At 36.6% G+C, this 18,288-nt stretch overlaps 2 protein-coding genes across 3 annotated transcripts; one reads left to right on the forward strand and one right to left on the reverse strand.

The window, feature by feature from the left end:
* Window positions 1-397: 397 nt before the first annotated feature.
* Window positions 398-1,566, reverse strand: LOC149021547 (uncharacterized protein At4g33100-like). The gene is made up of 4 exons (XM_089149767.1): window positions 1,298-1,566; window positions 825-1,152; window positions 622-706; window positions 398-492 (listed from the first exon to the last, which is right to left on the reverse strand). Exons 2-4 carry the CDS (start codon window positions 908-910, stop codon window positions 400-402), a joined length of 264 nt encoding a protein of 87 aa, XP_089005893.1. The 5' UTR covers window positions 911-1,152; window positions 1,298-1,566; the 3' UTR covers window positions 398-399.
* Window positions 1,567-7,084: 5,518 nt separating this feature from the next.
* On the forward strand, window positions 7,085-17,739 carry LOC149021548 (aminopeptidase M1-like). Of its 2 annotated transcripts, none has more exons than XM_089149768.1 (19): window positions 7,085-7,992; window positions 8,077-8,222; window positions 8,304-8,406; window positions 9,031-9,217; window positions 9,306-9,399; window positions 9,922-10,075; window positions 10,319-10,423; window positions 10,549-10,665; window positions 11,747-11,860; window positions 14,229-14,411; window positions 14,541-14,859; window positions 14,943-15,064; window positions 15,147-15,238; window positions 15,703-15,880; window positions 15,967-16,081; window positions 16,164-16,231; window positions 16,310-16,396; window positions 17,075-17,152; window positions 17,304-17,739. In XM_089149768.1, the coding sequence occupies exons 1-19, from the start codon at window positions 7,768-7,770 to the stop codon at window positions 17,484-17,486; spliced, it is 2,670 nt and encodes an 889-aa protein (XP_089005894.1). In that variant the 5' UTR covers window positions 7,085-7,767; the 3' UTR covers window positions 17,487-17,739. The 2 variants fall into 2 exon arrangements, with proteins under 2 accessions (XP_089005894.1, XP_089005895.1); XM_089149769.1 differs by having other exon boundaries at window positions 15,706-15,880.
* Window positions 17,740-18,288: the final 549 nt, after the last annotated feature.

Genomic DNA, 18,288 nt, shown 5'->3' on the forward strand with positions numbered 1-18,288 from the left:
CTTTTGTTTCTGGATTGCATTTGCTTGTAGCAAGCAATGCTGATAATGTTTCTGATAACCTTTAGGTTGTACATTAGATGCAATGTGAAACCAGGTTGGGAAAAGCACTAGAAAGAAATTTTTATTCTGTTTACAACACAATAGGTGAGGTTTGAGATAATAGAATTACATGGTGTTCTTTGAACTGCTTGAAGTAAATTCTGATATTTTGAGATAAATCGTTCCTTTGAAGCATACTGAGACACGAAACTATGATTCCATGGGAGTCTGTACAAATGGTTTCATCACCACTAATTCTTCCAAGCTAAAAGTAGGGAAACCAGAACCAATATTAACAGGAAGTACAGTAAATATGACTTGATGCCGAAGAGAGGCTCGTAATGGTTGTAATAATATTTGCTAGGAATTGGTGGCATCATCAGGGTCGATTGGAGGATAGATCATATCTTCAGCTTTGAGGAAGCGGCTCAGATGCTTATCATCTAAATGTTCCTGTGAACAGGGGATAAAGAAGTGAGGGTAAGCAAGCGCATAAATTGGTCAGAGGCTTCCAATTATAGTACTTTTTCCCTGGAAAAACTAGGAAGCAAATATAGAGGAAAGGTGAGGAAAAAAACATACAGAGAGGCATGCTCTGTATTTCTGCCACTCAGAAACGCATTCATCTTTGTCCCACAGGCCCTTCAAGAGCTTTTCTGAGTACCACCTGCTTTTATGAATATTTAGATATGAGAGAGAGAGAGAGAGAGAGAGAGAGAGAGAGAGAGAGAGAGAGAGAGAGAGAGAGAGAGAGAGAGAGAGAGAGAGCCCAATTGAAAACAGACCTGTTGAAGCATTCGTGGTATGCAGCTCTGAGATGGGCACAGGGTGATGTTGCAGAAGCACTCTTCTTGTCTTTCTTGATCTCCATACCATACAGTATATACACTAATTCCTTGCCACTCTTGGTTTTGTCAATCTCTCCTACCTGCAGAACCCTGTGCTTTTTCTTCTCCCGCGGTTAGTTTCGGTCAAACGTCCTCGCCTGGAACTTTGATTGTGCTGGGTTACTACTTCTTCAAGCTTTGAGAAATTGTAGTCTCAAAATCATGTAAACTCGCAACCCAGGCTTGCAGTTGCAGAGTTGAACGACTCCATTAATTGGGTTGCTTGCTGAATTGAAAGATAAAGTGAAGGAAAATTTACACATCTCAATTCTTCCATACGGTTGTAATTCTGCTATACTCTTATCAGATTTTGATTTTGAATTGATCTCTCAAGAAAAGTAATCGAATCCAAAGATTTAACACAAATTTACCTTATGAACTGACGTTGACTTTTTGATCAAGCTCATACCTGCGAAATCCCATCTTCAGCTTCTTCTTAGGCTTTATCATAAACAAAATTTTGCTTCATCAGGAATAAAGACATTGATTTGTTTGACAAGAAGCTCATACTTGCGAAATCCCCTCTTCAGCTACTGATCTAGATCCTGTCATTCTATAAACCACTATAGCTGGAACAGCATCACAACTACACAAGATTGAATTATTATCCTTAATGAAGCAAAAATATTATAAGTTAAAATAATATGATTGGATGGATATGAATTATGAATGGGTTATGGGCCCGTCCTGCATCAAACCACAAGCGGACAGCACACAACTACACAGAAATGAAAATATGTTGGATGGATTGACTATGACAAAGACCTGGGACCGTCACAGCACAATCAAAAAAAAATATTGTTGGTGGTATGAATTATGAATTCAGCTACTGATCTAGATCCTGTATTCTAAAAACGCCCACCGCTGGAACGGCATCGACAGCACCCAAGCGAATTATTATCCTAATGAAGCAAATGTAAATGTTGGATGGAGGAGGGGGGCCCGACCAGAAAAAAAGGGGGCAGACAAAACCGGGCCCCAAAAAAAACCCCCCCCGGGGGCCCCCCCCCCCCCCATTAAGAGCCTTGCGCTCTACCAACTGAGCTAGACGAGGGCTTGTTTATTTTAAATTCCCAATAAAATTATAAAATAATAATTTAAACCAAGCCCTGTGAAAGTATCTGACAAAGGGCATCTTAAAGTTGAATGTCGATGCAGCGGTTTGGAAGAGAGTGATTTCTCTTAGCTTGGCAGCGTGTTGCGTGATCACTCTGGTGGTTGTTTGGGAGGTTTGGAATGCATATGAATGCTTACTTAGTCCTTGAGGCGAAGTTGATGGTTAATAAGTAGGGTGTGGTGTGTGCGGTTGAGATGGAGAAGGTGCCATTGATCTTGGAGTCATACTTAGCAAAGGTTAGTTCTCTATTGGAGCTTGACTATGATGTTCAAGTGGGATCTGCAAGGATTATAGAAGAGATCAAAGCTATGGTCGTTTCTAGCAAGCGTATTTAGCTTGTACATGTCCTTAGGCAAGCCAATTATGTTGCCGACTGAATGTTGAAGGCGTTATTGTTTCAAGATCCTCCTCCAGATCTTTAGGAGATTTTTCAGATGGACTTAGCGAGGAATCCCTATGAGTTAGTGAAGTTTCTTTTATTGGGTCTTTAACCATCTTTGTGTATTAAAAAGACTTTAGGCATACTCCTTGAAATTTTAGATCTTCTCTCTAAATATTTTATGAGAGAAAGGAAGCTCTGAACCTTTCCAATAAGTGGAGCATTTCAAAATAAAATGAAGAAACCTAAAAAAAGAAAAAAGAAAAAAGAAGGAACTAAAAATTTTAGACGTGGAATTGAGTCTCTTGGGAAAGAAAACACTTCACCCTAAAGTTCAATATTAGATGCAGAATTGAGCCTCTGGGGAAGAAAGAAAACACTTGACCTTACAGTTCGAGCTATGTTGGTCCACTGCTAGAATTTTTTTTTATCATATTTTATTCTTACTTATTGATAATTTGTTTTTATTTTTTTAGTCTTAAAAATAAAAGTAAAATCTCATAATATGAATTTTAGGCTAAACCCCTTCTCACTATGTTTTGAATAGTCTTAATGAGCATATACATTAGGATATTAGGATATTAGAAAGACATCTCTTTGCATTCTTATTTCTCTTTTAAGTAGCTTACATCTCATTTATGAAATTATTTATAGCTATTAACTTACCAAACATGTATTTATTTTCATAACTCAATCTAAACAATAGTATTAGAATATATATATATATATATATATATATATATATATATATATATATATATATATATATATATATATATATATTGGTACAAAGGCCTGACCATTCTACTAAGCCTCCGTGGATATAATACTTTTTTTTTTTTTTTTTTGATAAAAAAGCTTTCATAATTATTATTTTTTAATTATAATGAGTATTAAGTATCATTTTTTTAACAGTTCAACTTCAGTGCATTGTGCTATCAACAGTCGAGATTTCGGTCGACTGTTTATCTTGCTTTCAACTATCTATGAGACAAACGGTCGAGATCGAAACCTCAATCAAGATTTCAATCTCGACCGTTGGCAATAGGTGCTGTGCATTAAATGTGTAACATTCATGTCTAACCTTTTTTTAGTGAATGAAAATTGATAAAAACCTTAGACCACTGGCAAGGGTTTTCGTGTGATATATGGTATATGTGTCTTGAAATATTTTATTTTTTCGATACATGAGAGCTTTTTAAATATAGGGGATGGGGTTTATGGTTTCGTATGTATACTGGTATCGATTTCATCAATTGAGCAACTCCATGTTAGCATATGAAAGTTTGATACGAGCATGGGACGTGAAAAAAATCATTTGATGTGCACAACAATGTATTTTTGTACTAAATGATTGACAAAGATTAAAAGCTTAATTTTAAAAATTATCAATAGTTTTGTGTTTATTTTATTTTTTTAGCCAATCATTTGGTATATATATGCACTGTTATGCATAGTAGAGACTTATCATAGGATGTTTTGTATATATACACTGTTATGCATGTTATGTATAGTAGAGACTTGTCATAGGATCTCTAGCAAATTTCAATGTAACGCTCGCGCTTCGGGGTGGTTCAGAAAATTGTTTGAAGGAAGAGAGGATTGCTCTCCTACAGCTCAAGGATTCTTACGATTATACAAATGGTTTTGCTTTTAATAAATGAGTGGGTGGGAGATAACTGTTCTGAATGGAGTTCCATAACTTGTGATTCTACATACCATGTGATTTCTATTTTGTTTTTCGATCTTTACATCAGAAGAAAAGTTCAATTAGGAAAATGACACCCCAATGCTTCTTTGTTTACTCATTTCAAGGAGTTACAATCTCTAGATTTATCATTCAACAACATTGGAGGTTGGATTATGCCAAAAGGTTAGTACTCATCAATTATTTTATTTGATTGATCAATGATTATTCTTGTATCCTAAATAACTCCGAATTACATTGATTATTGCTATGATGCAGCGTTATGTAAACTAGGGAGTCTCACAACATTGGATTTAAGTGGGAATAGTTTGGACAATGAAGGCCTTCTAAGGTGTCTTGCAGTGGACTTCCATGTTTAGAAAAGATTAACTTAGATAACAATTATAAGAACCTATCATCCCCTTCATTATCAGATAATTATGATAATGATAAATTTCATCTATGCATCTTGTCTTTGCCTAATAATTTCTGAAATTAGTTGATGAAGAATTTTACCAAAAGAATCTAATTTACCAAAAAACGAAAGTGTAAAAGAATCTAAAAGTCGTGCGGTGGAAAAGGTGCGATTTTGACGAGTATCAGACAATATTCCGCCGCCGTGCTTTTGTTGCTCTCTGCAGGATTTTTATCACTTCCTGTTCTGACATCCTCCAGTTAAAATATCCTTCAGTTTCATCCAGTGTACCGTTGGATGGTTAACAGATGTCTTATTCTTATCAAAAGGTTAACATTTTTCTAATCCTTAACCACTTTCCTTTCATACCTTCAACCAGTTTTTTCTCTTCACACGACTGTGACCTTTTTCATTGGCTCCAGCAGAAGCAACCTCACTACCACCGCATGGATGATCATGGAAGAAGAACAAACAGCTACATGATTTTATTCTTCTTCTTCTTTGCGTTTTGAATAGTTCGAATAAAGATGGAATGACAAAGAAGAGGAGTTGATTCTTAAGCTCAAGAAAATCCTTCAATAAAAAAGTGAAAACCCAGAGGAATAAAGAAAACCCAGAAGAATAACTCTAAGTTTCAAACAAAATCAGCCATGCAATTTCATCCGAGTAACTACAAATGGAAATATCCTTGAGGAATCTATCTCCTTACCCCCAATTACATTATTCAGAAAAGTAAAATAATAAAAAAGTGTTGGAATTTCTTCATTTTCATCGGTTTCTTGAAATATCCCAACCAGTTTCCAGTTCAGTTTCTCCATCAAACTCTCTGTCGCATATGGAATTTGCAGTGGTAAGGTAATGGGCATAGGTTTTGCTCTCAATGTTGTGAAAAAATCAATAATGAAAATTGAGCAAATTGCAGGGACACCCCAAAATGAAGGCCAAAAAGCACTGACACCCCACTTTATGTTTAAAAAGCACATGGATCCTATTCCGTTAGAATGGTTATTTGTACAATTAAATAGACCATTATACCCTCAATTAAACTTACTCTCCATGATGCCCTAACCTAAGGACTCACGCTCTCGGCTCTCTGCCTCTCCCTATTCCGCTCCTAGCAACATCGACCTCACCACCTCAACCTACTTCTCTGCACCTAACCGAAAATCACTACTCTCTGATGATTTAGATGAACCATTTATTGTCCTTCACTAATTTACTCTTGATCAATTTTTTATTTGAAACCTCTGTTCAAGATATCATTGAGTCGCATATCAAAGCCTCTGTTCATCAACCCTAATTTGTTTCACTGTGATTATGAATGCATTTTTTTGCCAAAACCCTAGAAGTTTTGCGATGTGTTTTGGACCAGAAAGAGCAACTAATCATGGATGATTCAAGTGTTTACCCAGGCATATCTTCTTGCAAGATGGCTTCTTCCTATCCCTAATCATTCCCAATAAGTTTATTTCTGTTTGTTCAGAGCTTGAACCCGAACAGTTGCAACCTCAAAAGATCTTTGATGTTAACGTTTCTCTTTCAATCGCCCAAGCTCCTCAATCGTCTCCATCTCCTACTCTGAGAGAATCATTGGAGCCGGTGAAGAAGAAGTTGAATTTGTAAATTTGAAAAAAATTAAATGAAGTTTTCCACGTTCCAGAGTTGGTTTGATTCTTCTCCCCAATCTTTGCAATTTTGAGTTGCAACATAACTGATGAGTTGGATTACTCTTCCCAGATTCTGTGTAATTTGAAGAGACAACAACAGTAATGCTTATTTTATTGTGAGGACTACCCACTAGCTAGTTAGATAAGACTTGTAAGACTTTAGCGATTTTTATCAACTCAAGTGCACAAGGTTTTCTACTTGGAAGAATGGAGATCAGAGTCGATATGTTTTCCATTTCTTCTCGATTTTCAAGCTTGAAATAAAATGATTTCATTTTTTCTGTTTGGATGAAAAACTTCTTTCTATTCGGATGAACCATTCATATAACTAATGTAGTTTCCGAAGGGTTCCATTGTTCTCCTTTTCATATGTAAATTCAATCACCTAATCGCACAGAAACCCTGAAAGCAAGATCGCCGTTATAGTACTATTTATTCTCCTTTCTTTGTGTTTTCTGGTAAGGATCTTACAGTGGATTCTAACCCAGTTAAAGAAACAGTTGATACAGGCATAAATTTTAAGGTAGCTAATTCATTTATAGGAGAGACCGGTGAGGCCTGGTGTGCCGGAGCCGGAGTGGGAGGAGATGAGAGTGGAGTGATAAGGGTATTTTTGGAATTAAAAAAATATAAATAGGGGTTTAACGGTTTTCACTAATAGAATGGACTAATGTGTCCAATGTAAACCCAACTTTGGGGTGTCTTTGTTTTTTCAAAGATAAAGTGGGGTGTCAGTGCTTGGTGTCAGTGCTTTTAGGCCTCTATTTTGAGCAATTTGCTAATGAAAATTTATGGAAAATTAGTTTAGAAAGCGGCCGAAAAACGGTTCTGACCTGAGAACTTTTTTTCAGAAATGAAGATTTTGAAACTTTAGGGCAAAGCTGGGATGTTGGAAGAAGGGGATTTAGGAAAGGTTTTGGAAACAGTTTGCACTGTCACGATGAGAGAAAGAATCTATAGCCGAAGGCTAAAAAGAATGAGAAATGAAATAGCAGGTGAGGCTGGTGCCGCCGGAACCGAAGATGGAGAAGGTAAAAGAGAGGAGAGCCGAGAGAGGAGGAAACCATGGTTAAGGATTGGAAAACTGCTGGCCCTAAGATAAGAATATAACACTTGTCAATCATCCAATGGGGCACTGGATGAAACAGGAGGATACTGAAACTGGAGCTGATAAAAATCCCCTTTTGGGAGGGAGGGCATGAAAATCGTCATTGAAGTAATTTACCAGAAAAGGACTTCGCCATTTCGCCTTCGCCATTAGAGTTGTTAGTCGATCCTTTTTCGTGGATGGCCTCAGAACGACACAATGTACGTAATATCCGATGCCATCGATGGTCATTGCAAATCCTCTCGTCTTTTCATGGTGACTCAAGCCGTCGTCTTCGGGACAACGAGTTCACTGAAATTAAAGACAAAGAAAACTTCAAGTCAAACGAGCTGTTCAAAGCTGAAAGCGATTCGACAATGGAAAACAAGTCTTCACTACGTCAGACTCATTTGCATAAATATCTCTGCAATTTGCTCATCCTAAGCAATCAGTGCGTGTTTGTGAGTTCTAACTGCAAGCAGGAGAGCTATGGAGCACAAACGGATTTATGAACAGTTCAAAGGTCAGACGAGGCTTCCAAAATTTGCAGTCCCAAAACGATACGATCTCAAGTTGAAGCCCGACCTATCGGCATGCACGTTTACTGGTTCCGTCGAAATTAATCTCGATTTGGTCCAAGATACCCAATTCCTCGTCTCGAATGCCCTTGAACTTGTGATCACGGAAGTATCTTTTAGGGATTCTCATCAGAAGGTACCTTATTAGCTTAATCTTTGAAAATTTATTCCATCTTTAGCCAATGCAAAGTTCTATAGTAACTCTGTTTATATTTTGCAGGAATACCAACCATCAGATGTTACAGTGGACAATGAAGACGAAATACTTGTGTTGGCCTTTGCTGATGTTCTTCCCTTGGGAGAGGGAACTTTAAGCGTGGGGTTTTCAGGAATCCTTAATGATATCTTAGTAGGATTTTACAGAAGGTGCTCTGCTTTTTTCTCTTTCAATAAGACTTTCTTTGTTAAATCATGTTTGATATCAATAACGACCTTGGATTCTAACAGCACTTTTGTGGTTGGTGGGGAGAAAAAAAACATGGCCGCTACACACTTTGAAGCAGCAGACGCGAGGCGATGTTTCCCGTGCTGGGATGAACCTGCCCTGAAGGTATACTTTCCTGGTGTTGCATAGGTTATAGAGGCAATTTAGAGCTTCCTAGTGTTACGGATGAAACTTACAGTGTAATGTACACCTATATTTTAAGTGAAGAAGAAGAAGAAGAAATCTCTGTTAACCTGAGATTTTTTGTTTCTTTTTCTTTTTTGTCTCTGTGTTTGATTTTGTTACTGTGAAATGTTAGTGTTAGCTGCAGTCAATTGGTGAAAATAATTAACTTGCTGATATGCTCATGTTCTGTTTCATAGTACTTTTAAGTGTTACAAGTTTGATCTGTTGCTGACGATCCCTACTATGTTTTGGCAAATGTTCTGGTGTTCTGCTTGTGGTTCGTCATTCCCTGTTCAAAAATATTCTTGATATAGATTTTAAAATTCAAGATGCTTCATACAAAGAAGCTTTCTACCTGAATTTAAAAATGTAGATACGCATGTGTCATATTATTTCCACCTCTATGAATTTCTAGGACATGCTTTTCTTTGACTTTCATGCTATCTGCCTTCCAGATTAAAAAAAATCAGCTTAATATTATGGAAAATTATGTAATTGTGTTAGATTTCCATGAGATTGATTATCGTTTTCCTTTTCCTGCTTGTGTATACCAATTCCCTACAGGCTACTTTCAAAATAACAGCGGAAGTGCCATCTGGGTTGACAGCATTGTCTAACATGCCAGTTATTGATGAAAAGCTTAATGGACACTCGAAGACAGTTTCTTTTGATGAAACACCAATTATGTCAACGTACTTGGTAGCTTTAGTAGTTGGCTTGTTTGATCATGTTGAAGATATAACAAGCGATGGTTTGCATTTGAACATATAACTTCTCTTTCAGGAATAAAAATATCAAGTTGCACTCTTTTGATTTTTATCTTTTTCTGTTTGTTCTAGGAATTAAGGTCCGTTCGTACTGCCCAGTTGGTATGAGTGAAAAAGGGAAGTTAGCTCTAGATATTGCTGTACAGGTGCTTGATCTATATAAGAAGTATGTTCTTCTCTTCTTGTTCTTTTGCTTTTATTCGCTATTGTTCTGTGACACCAACTTTAAAAGCCACAGAAACAACACAGCCTTGTCCCCACTATGTGGGGTCAGCAACATGGATCCTTGCTTTCTAGTCATTTCCATATGAGGTCATACTGAATACAAGGCTCTAGCCATGCTTATCTTTTCTCATGACTTTTTCTAACGTCATTTTAGGTATGCTTTTGGCTCTTTTAATTCCATCAATTTGGATTAGATCATTCCTCAGTACTGGGGCATTTAAAGGCCTTGGTTGAACATGGTCGTGCCACCTCAAAAGACTTTCTCATAGCTTGTCATGTACTGGGGCTACTACTGAAATTCCTCGTGTTCTATGATACCAACAATCAGAAATCCCTTGTAAAATCTCAGCAATTTTTCACACTGACAGTAGTTCTTTAATGTTTTGATATGGATATCTTATCTTTGTTTAGCTATGATTTTGAGATTTCTTTGGTTGTCCTAACTTGATATGGGGTTCTGCAGATTTTTCTCAATGCCATATGCACTCCCTAAACTGGACATGGTTGCAGTCCCTGATTTTGCTTTCGGAGCTATGGAGAATTATGGTTTGATTACATTTCGTGAAAATGTTCTACTTCACGATGAATTGCACTCTACAGCAGTTAACAAACAGCAGGTATTATTGCATACTCGAATGTGTATGAACTTCTGCTTTATTTTTTATTTTTTTCTTTTTTTGGGGGAATTCTGCTTGATTTCTTACATGTTGTCGTTGACAAAATAAGTCCTTTCTTCTAACTAAAGATCAGCTATCCTCAAAAGTTTTGCCGAGTTCTCTTATTCATATAGTTTGTTTTGGTTCATTAGTGACATCTGAAATTCCCTTTACCCTTGCTGACAATGAATTTCATATGTCAAGCTTGCAATTGTAGTGGCGCATGAAGTGGCGCATATGTGGTTCGGCAATTTGGTAACAATGGAATGGTGGACACATTTATGGCTGAATGAGGGATTCGCAACTTGGGTACTTCCAGCTTCCAACTTTAGTATTTAACAGGCACTGTATCTGCAATCATATGATGGCATTTTTATTTTTATTTTTTTATATACATATGTATATTTATTTATTTATCAATTTTGTACTTTCAGGTGAGCTATTTAGCCGTTGACTGCTTGTATCCTGAGTGGAAAATCTGGAATCAATTTCTTGAACTAGCAGTTGGTGGTCTACAGCTGGATGCACTGGAAGAATCACACCCAATTGAGGTTGATCTGTTTAATCATACTTAATTTTGATGGGATCTATGGGTATAACAACCCATTTCATATTTAGCCCAATAACCCATTCTGTAGCCAGGGTTCTGATTCTTAACTTTAAAGATTTGGAGGAATATATATTGAAGATCAATAAGAGGCAAGGGTTAGAGAGAAGACCCAAGGACCTTAGCTTGCAGCATAATAGAAAAAGAGTTTATTATTCTTTACCCCCCCCCCCCCCCCCCACCCCCACCCCCAAAAAAAAAAAAAAATAGTGCATTCTTAGAAACCACACTCAGTCCATGAGGCTTTTGCACCGTGGGGATCTGGAGAGAGTCATAATGTATGCAGCCTTACCATCACTTCCTGCAGAGGCTGTTTCCTGACTCAAACCCCATGACCACTAATATGCAATGGAGCATCCTTACCATTGCTCTAAGGTTTGGCTTCAACTCAAGTCATATTTGACCCCCTCCTCGTCTTTTGATGACCTAGAATTGCCCTGTAGCACTCCTGTTTCATTGGTTGATCTTCATTGCAGGTGGCTAAACTATCTGGTGTGGCTTATCTTGTTGCCAAAGTTCAAATTCTTTGTTTTACTTATTTAGGGCTTTTGATCACTTTTGGTGCTCTATTCATTATTTAGAGTCTCTCTTAATATCTATATAGGAGTTTGGTAGGGTACTAGAATATGCCCTGAATTTAAATGCTTTCCCCTTTTCTTAATCTTTGGAGCGGAAACATTTTGTGTTTGTGGGTCAATCTTTCTCATTTTGATATGTACTATGTCCAAGTATTAGTTATTGCTAAGGGCTCAATTGAATGGAAGTGTTCATTTCTATGAAGGTTCATGCTTCTTATAATTTCATTATGCATTCCTTATGTTTTCTATTAGAGATTAAATTATTTACTGCATGAGAGCACATTGTCTTGAATTCTCAGTGTCCACCCCATATTCAAACTCATTTCTAGTCGTAATATTTCTTTTGAGATGATATTTATGGTGGATCCAGATGATGCAAGTATTGTTCCTCCTTTTTCTGAATTAGTGTTCTTTCCATGCTTAATTTAGAAGATAAATATGTTGCAGGTAGAGGTCCAACATGCTCGTTCAATAAATGAAGCTGCTGATGTAATAACCTACAAAAAAGGGTCTGCTATTATCCGAATGCTGCAAGATTATCTTGGGGATGATGTATTCCAGGTAAAACCTCAAAGCTCTTCAGCTATAATAGGAGTCCAATCATTACAGCCCTCTTATGGATTTCAATCGTTGATCAGATGATAGTGTAATATAGAAGTTCCAATCATTACAACCCTCTTATGGATTTCAATTGTTGATTATATAATAGTGTAATCTATTGCTACAGAAACTTAAGCAATGGAATTAAAATCCTATAACTGCAGTAATGCATGACCAAGAATTTAAGCCACTAGAAAGTCCATGTCCTCTTTTGACTAGGAGATTCACACCCCATGACTTAAGAGAGGATAGTATTCATATCTAAATATAAGTATCTAGGAGTTCTTGGAACAGATCAATATTTGAGAGAGCATAAGAATTTCAAGGAAAATTGGAATTGAAACCAAGAGAGAAGATCAATTTCTATGACGGAACAAGGTCTTGGAAATATGTTTGGGTTTTTTTTTTCTTTTCAAAATTGAGATCATAAGAGAAATGGGAAAGGTGCAGTCTTGGTCGATACCGAGTTCTTGGTTTGAGACTTGGTGACCCAACCAGACTAGTCAAGATCTTGGCTGCTTTTGACGGTTTCAATGGTTTTTGCAGAAAGCTCTGAATGAACTCACAATGACTTGGTTTTGATCTCATTTTCAACGGAAAAATCACTGGGTTGATCCGAGAATTTGCAAGATCTACAACCAATCTGAAGAGTTTTCAAGAAGATTTGAACATTACTAGTTATATTAATTTAGTATATGTTACACAATTTGGTTGATGTATGACATGAGAAGCCTGTGTGTCACAGGAATTAACTTTCTTTAGCAGAGTTAACTGAGGTCTCAAGGCTTTGATCTTAGAACAACACTTGTTTATGTGATAGAGTTGCAAATTTGGAATGATTTATAACTGAGAAGCGACTCAACTGAGTGAAGGAGGAGTCCTTCAGGTCTATGTTAAGATTGACATGTTTTACAATTTACATTTCTAATGCTTATTTAAATTGTTACAATTAATAGTCTACTTTGATTGCTTTCTTTGATTAAATCATGTATAGAGTGGGGTATTTTAGTGTGGCGTTGCATACAAACTTATATCTAAAGCCAACTCTTATTTGGACTTTGATTTTTCAAAATCTGATAGTGCCATTTTGTCTAAACATTTGGGGAAAAGAAAAAAAAAAAAAGAATGGGAAAAGAACCAACTTGCTGAGATCTTGATCCAACTCTTTTTGGCTGATCTAGTAGGGATCGAAACTGGGTTCTTGCACCACAAGTTCTATCAATACCAGGAACCTTGTAACTACAAAACTGAGGTGAAGTCTTCTAAGGTTCATACCTGAAAGGCGGTTCAGAATTTATGTATTTCTCTGCCTGTGTACTGCAGTACTGCTTATAAGAAGTGTCACTGTCCCTTCCAATTATGCTCATAAATTGATTCGCAAAGCTGAAGAGCTTAGACAAACGTGATATCAGGTTTAAGATATAAAAAATAAAAAAAAAGACAGAAAGAAAAAGTAAAAATAAACAGATATAATGAAGGGAACAGTAATTGCACAATCAGAGATCAAGTGAATAGGATTAGAATGGAAACTGGTGTTTTACCCCAACAACTGGAATTTCAGAACCATACCTTCATTTACCTGCAGGAAACCCAAAATAGGCTTAGCATAGCTGAAAGTAATCAAATACAGAAGAACTAGAAAACATCAATGGTATAGAAACCCATGGTTTTGGCTGATTTATGTTGACAAACCAGCCAATTTTGGTCCATGGTTAGGATTTGTGTTTGATGCTGTGTCATATATGTTAAACTTTACCTTCCAACTTAATCCATGATCCTTTTAATGAACCATTTTGTTCTGACGATACATGATATATGTTGAATTATATACACTTGGACTATTTACTATTCACGACACTATTCATGTGAATAGTAAAAAATCTGTTTTTACTGTTCACGGTACTGTTCACGTGAACAGTAAAATTTGTTTGTATGATGTTAGTGATGCTACTCTACTTTCTATTTCTAATGTTGGAGTCTTGCTACGTAAGTTTTGGGAGTTTTTAGAAAGCATAGTTTCTATTTTGGTGGTAGTTTCGATTTTCAGAAATTTCTATTTTAAGAGCTAAGAAGTTACTAAAGTTGTAATTTTTTGTTTCCGTTTTTCTAGAGGACAATTACTTGTCTCTCAAGTTGTATTAGATTCATTAGAAGCTATAAATAAAAGGGCTTTATGATTCTAGCCTCTTAAGCAAGAATCACAAGCCTCTTCTACTAGTTCTTCATCTCTCTTCTCTTCTTCTTCTTCTCTCTTTTCTTTGTTCAAGTTCAGCTGCTGTTTTGATTATTTAATGCTTGTTTTCTAACAATATATTTTTTCCTGAAACAGAGATCTTTAGCTGCATATATACAGAAATATGCATGGAAAAATGCTCAGACAGAAGATCTATGGGATGTTCTTGCTGAGGTATCTGGAATCCAAGTGCGCAAATTGATGGATCCATGGACGAAGCAAATGGGTTATCCAGTCCTGTATGTAAAATCCAAAAATCGGATCATAGAGTTTGAACAGGTAATTCATGTTGACTAAGAAACAGATTTGCCTTATCTGGGTTTTGTTTTTAAGTTCATTTCTAGGTCTGAGAGTCTTAGAAAATTCAAATCCTGTTAATTGATACAATGGGTCTCTTTGGGGTTGCAGTCTCGTTTTCTTTCATCTGGTTCTCATGGGAACACAGAATGGATTGTTCCAGTTACCCTTTGTATTGGTTCTTACGAATGTCGCAAGAATTTCTTGATAGAAACAAAGTCGGGGAATGTGGATGTTTCTAGCCTTTGTTCTTCTGATGGCACTGCTAGAACTTATGAGTTAAATCAAGAGAAATGGGATAATGAACAGTTATGGGTAAAGCTTAATGTTGGACAGACTGGCTTTTATAGGGTAAAATATGATGATATTCTTGCAGCTCGACTAATGAAAGCCATAGAGGCTAATCTTTTGTCCTCAACAGATAGATTTGGTGAGTGATGTACTGACATGTATATACACTTGAACTTTTTTATAGCAAGAGATAGATCTGACTTCATTCTGTTCTCATTTTAGGTATTTTGGATGATTCATGTGCTCTTTTTGAGGCTTCTGAGCTGTCACTATCGTCTTTGCTTTCCATGATTGATGTGTACAGAAAAGAGATTGATTATGTTACTTTATCAAGGCTAATTGATGTAATGTTTCTTCCACGTCCATTTCAGAATTGCATAACACTCAAAAATTGAAAATCATGACCTTTTCTTTTTCTTCCAACAGATAAGTTATAACATTGTGAAGATCTCAAGCGAGGCCATCCCATATTCACTGAATGAATTGAAACAATTTTTCAAAAATTTTCTCTCTGCAAAGTAAGCATGTCCATTTGCCTGTTCTATTAGCAGATCCTTCATTCCCTAGTTTCTTTTCATGTTTTTTATTTATTTATTTATTTTATTATTGTTATTATTATTATTAATATCATCCTTGTAATTTTTGCATTCAAGTTCTCAAAATTGTTCCTTCTAATTCTGATGATGGTGAATAATGAAAATATCTTGCTTTGTCTCTTTTTTTTTTTTGATTAATATTTTTTTTTTTTTTATCCCACAAACATGTTAAGTTTGTCACGTGCTCTGGACCCGCCTCTGAACTTTATCAGCCCTTCTCTTTTTTAAGTTAGAATTCATTAAAATTTTAGTATCTATTAATTATTCTGGTTAAAGCTTGTTGACACTGACAGTGTACTCTTTGCACTTCAGTTGCATGTATCATAATGAAAAAAATCTTCAGGTCATTTACGAGTATTTGTTTCATCTGTTGTTGTAACATCTAGTAGAGTTGGCTGGGAACCTATACCTGGTGAGAGCCACTTGAATGTTCTGCTGAGGGGGGAGGTCTTGACTGCATTGGTAGTCTTCGGCCATAGTGCGACTCAGAAGGAAGCACTCAGGCGTTTCCACATATTCTTGAGCGACAGGAATACCTCACTTCTTCCTGCTGACACGAGAAGGGTACAACTGACTATTCATTTCCAGATCATTGCTTCATATTCTGATTATATTCCTTACTGATTTGTGAAACTTAAATTGTTCATTAGGTCGCATATATTGCTGTAATGCAAAATGTTAGTTCAAAAGATAGAACTGGGTTTGAATCTCTTCTGAATGTATACAGAGAGGCTGATGCAGCGCAAGAGAAGGCACGAGTCCTGCGTAAGTGGTATACGTGTATAACATCAAGTTATGGGCATCCTCAAATTTTTATAATGGAAACTTCTACTTCTATGTTTTGTAGGTTCACTTGCATCTTGTCCAGACAAAGATATAGTTCTAGAAGTTCTCAATTTTTTGTTGTCTAAAGAGGTAGTACATTTTGCTGATTAGATCTCCTTCTCCAATGGGCTTTGAGAGTCTGTTCACTGTTCTGATCTTTCATTTCAGGTTAGAGACCAAGATATTGTATATGGACTTTTTGGACTTTCTGGAGTAAGCTCAGAAGGCCGTGAAATAGCATGGAGATGGTTAAAGGTAGATTTTTCTCAGGCCATCATCTAATATCATAAATTTAACCTTAGCATAAGAGGGTGAACGTTGTCCACGGTAAGATTGCTCCATTGTGACCATATGGTCATGGGTTTGAGTCTGGAAATTGCCACTACACAAATCTGGGTAAGGCTCTGTACATTATGACCCTCCCCGCCTAGTTCAGTGCTTATGCCATTTTCTATAGTTATCTCTTTGTGATTTGCAGTGAATGGATTTTCTTCTACATTTTGCTCTGATTAGCCTACAAAGCAACATATTCTGTATATCTCAATTCCCACCTTAATAACATGAACTTTCTTTGAAGATCTGAATTTTGTCTATCCTTTGTAAATTATTCTTGCATACGAAGGTTTAAATTATCACCAAGTTGGAGGAGAGAAAGTGACAGGGAGGGGGATAGAGGAAGAAAAAGAAATAGGAATAGTGAAGTGACCCAATGGTATCTAATTTAACAAATATGGCAGTGAAGTATCAACCTTGTCCATAAGCACTAATAATGTTGTTCTTTTACTGTTTAATTTTCTATTCGTTGCCTGAAACTTGATATTTTTCTTGTCTATTTTTTATTGGGTTCTGAATACAGAATAACATTTTTTTCTTTCCCTCTCTCTTCCCCACCTCCCTGGGCGCACTATTTTTTTGTTGTTGGAATGAATGCAGGATAATTGGGATCTAATTGTAGACAGATGGAGCTCCGCGAGCCTAATCACCCGACTCATAGAAGAGATTGTAACACCTGTAAGTTTTGAGACTTTATGTTGGAAATGAATTAAATATACAATGACATGTCTAGTTTTAGATTATGATGCGATTGTATGGCAGCAAATTCATCATGTATTTGAATCATACAATATTTGGCCAATTCAAAATTCTTTATTGTATCCTGCAGTTTTGTAGCTGGGAGAAGGCAGATGAAATCGAAACATTTTTTGCTACCGGTGTGTTTCATGGAATTGCCAGGACTGTGAAGCAAAGTATAGAACAAGTCCGCATCAAGGCTAGGTTGGTTCAAAACATACAGCATGAGCAGTCAGTTGGCGAGCTGATCGCACAGTTGGCATTGAAGGGATAATTGTTACAACGGTAGAAGGGTGGTTGAATTTATTTGAGCCCCCAACTCTGGCAAACTTCCTCTTATAATTCATTATATCTCCTAACGTATGTCACATTGTAATACTTGAATTTAAGGGTGTGAGAATTTTAGCTTGGATCTTTTGTATTTCAGGGGCAATACTGCAAAAGCTTGGAGATGTATCAAACTAGTCACTGATAAGGATGAATTATAATGGAATCCCTAATTGCTCCGAGTATATTCATTATTTACTCACTTATCCTTACTCGCGTACCCTCTCTCTGAATTTAAATAAAGCTCTCTGGAAGCAGAAGAGAATAATCCTACAGCCAAGGACGTGGTGAAGGTGCTCCAGAAAAAAGCAATTAACCATGAAATGGGTTTAAATAAAGTTCTCTGCAAGGAGAGGAGAATAACTCCTCCAGCCAAGGACGTAGTGAAAGGTGATCCAGAAAATGAAATTAACCATGAAATTCTAATTGCCTTTTGCCACAAGAAGGCAAGAACAATACTTAGAACAGTTGCGCCTTGAGCTTGTGGAAACCAGTATTTTAACATCCTCTCCTCTGCTCTTGGATGTGGGTTTCACATCTCTCGTCCATTTCTCTCAGGTGCAAGCTTCAATGGCCCTCACGGTGTGATGGGTCAAAACAACGATTTTCAGCCTATGTTTTTGCTTCTCAAAGCAAGAAAAGAAACACTACTTTTCAATGAGTTATGAAATGGGTTAGAAGCAGATGATGAACTTCTTAGATGCAGTAAACAATGGAGCTTTGATTCGTTGAATTGGAGTTCCTTATTT

The sequence above is a fragment of the Hakea prostrata genome, chromosome 3 (genome assembly GCF_041222555.1).
Source record: "Hakea prostrata isolate BN-2017 chromosome 3, UWA_Hpros_2, whole genome shotgun sequence".
Classification (NCBI taxonomy): Eukaryota; Viridiplantae; Streptophyta; class Magnoliopsida; order Proteales; family Proteaceae; genus Hakea; species Hakea prostrata.

What these genes read in the sequence shown, in the direction of transcription:
- LOC149021547 (XM_089149767.1), bottom strand. Translation starts at nt 910, where the DNA reads ATGGAGATCAAGAAAGACAAGAAGAGTGCTTCTGCAACATCACCCTGT. An exon ending in TACCACGAATGCTTCAACAG is followed by an intron (nt 707 to 824) that starts GTCTGTTTTCAA and finishes TCATAAAAGCAG; the next exon opens with GTGGTACTCAGAAAAGCTCT. An exon ending in AATACAGAGCATGCCTCTCT is followed by an intron (nt 493 to 621) that starts GTATGTTTTTTT and finishes CCCTGTTCACAG; the next exon opens with GAACATTTAGATGATAAGCA.
- LOC149021548 (XM_089149768.1), top strand. Translation starts at nt 7,768, where the DNA reads ATGGAGCACAAACGGATTTATGAACAGTTCAAAGGTCAGACGAGGCTT. An exon ending in GGATCATAGAGTTTGAACAG is followed by an intron (nt 14,412 to 14,540) that starts GTAATTCATGTT and finishes TTGGGGTTGCAG; the next exon opens with TCTCGTTTTCTTTCATCTGG. An exon ending in TAGCATGGAGATGGTTAAAG is followed by an intron (nt 16,397 to 17,074) that starts GTAGATTTTTCT and finishes GAATGAATGCAG; the next exon opens with GATAATTGGGATCTAATTGT.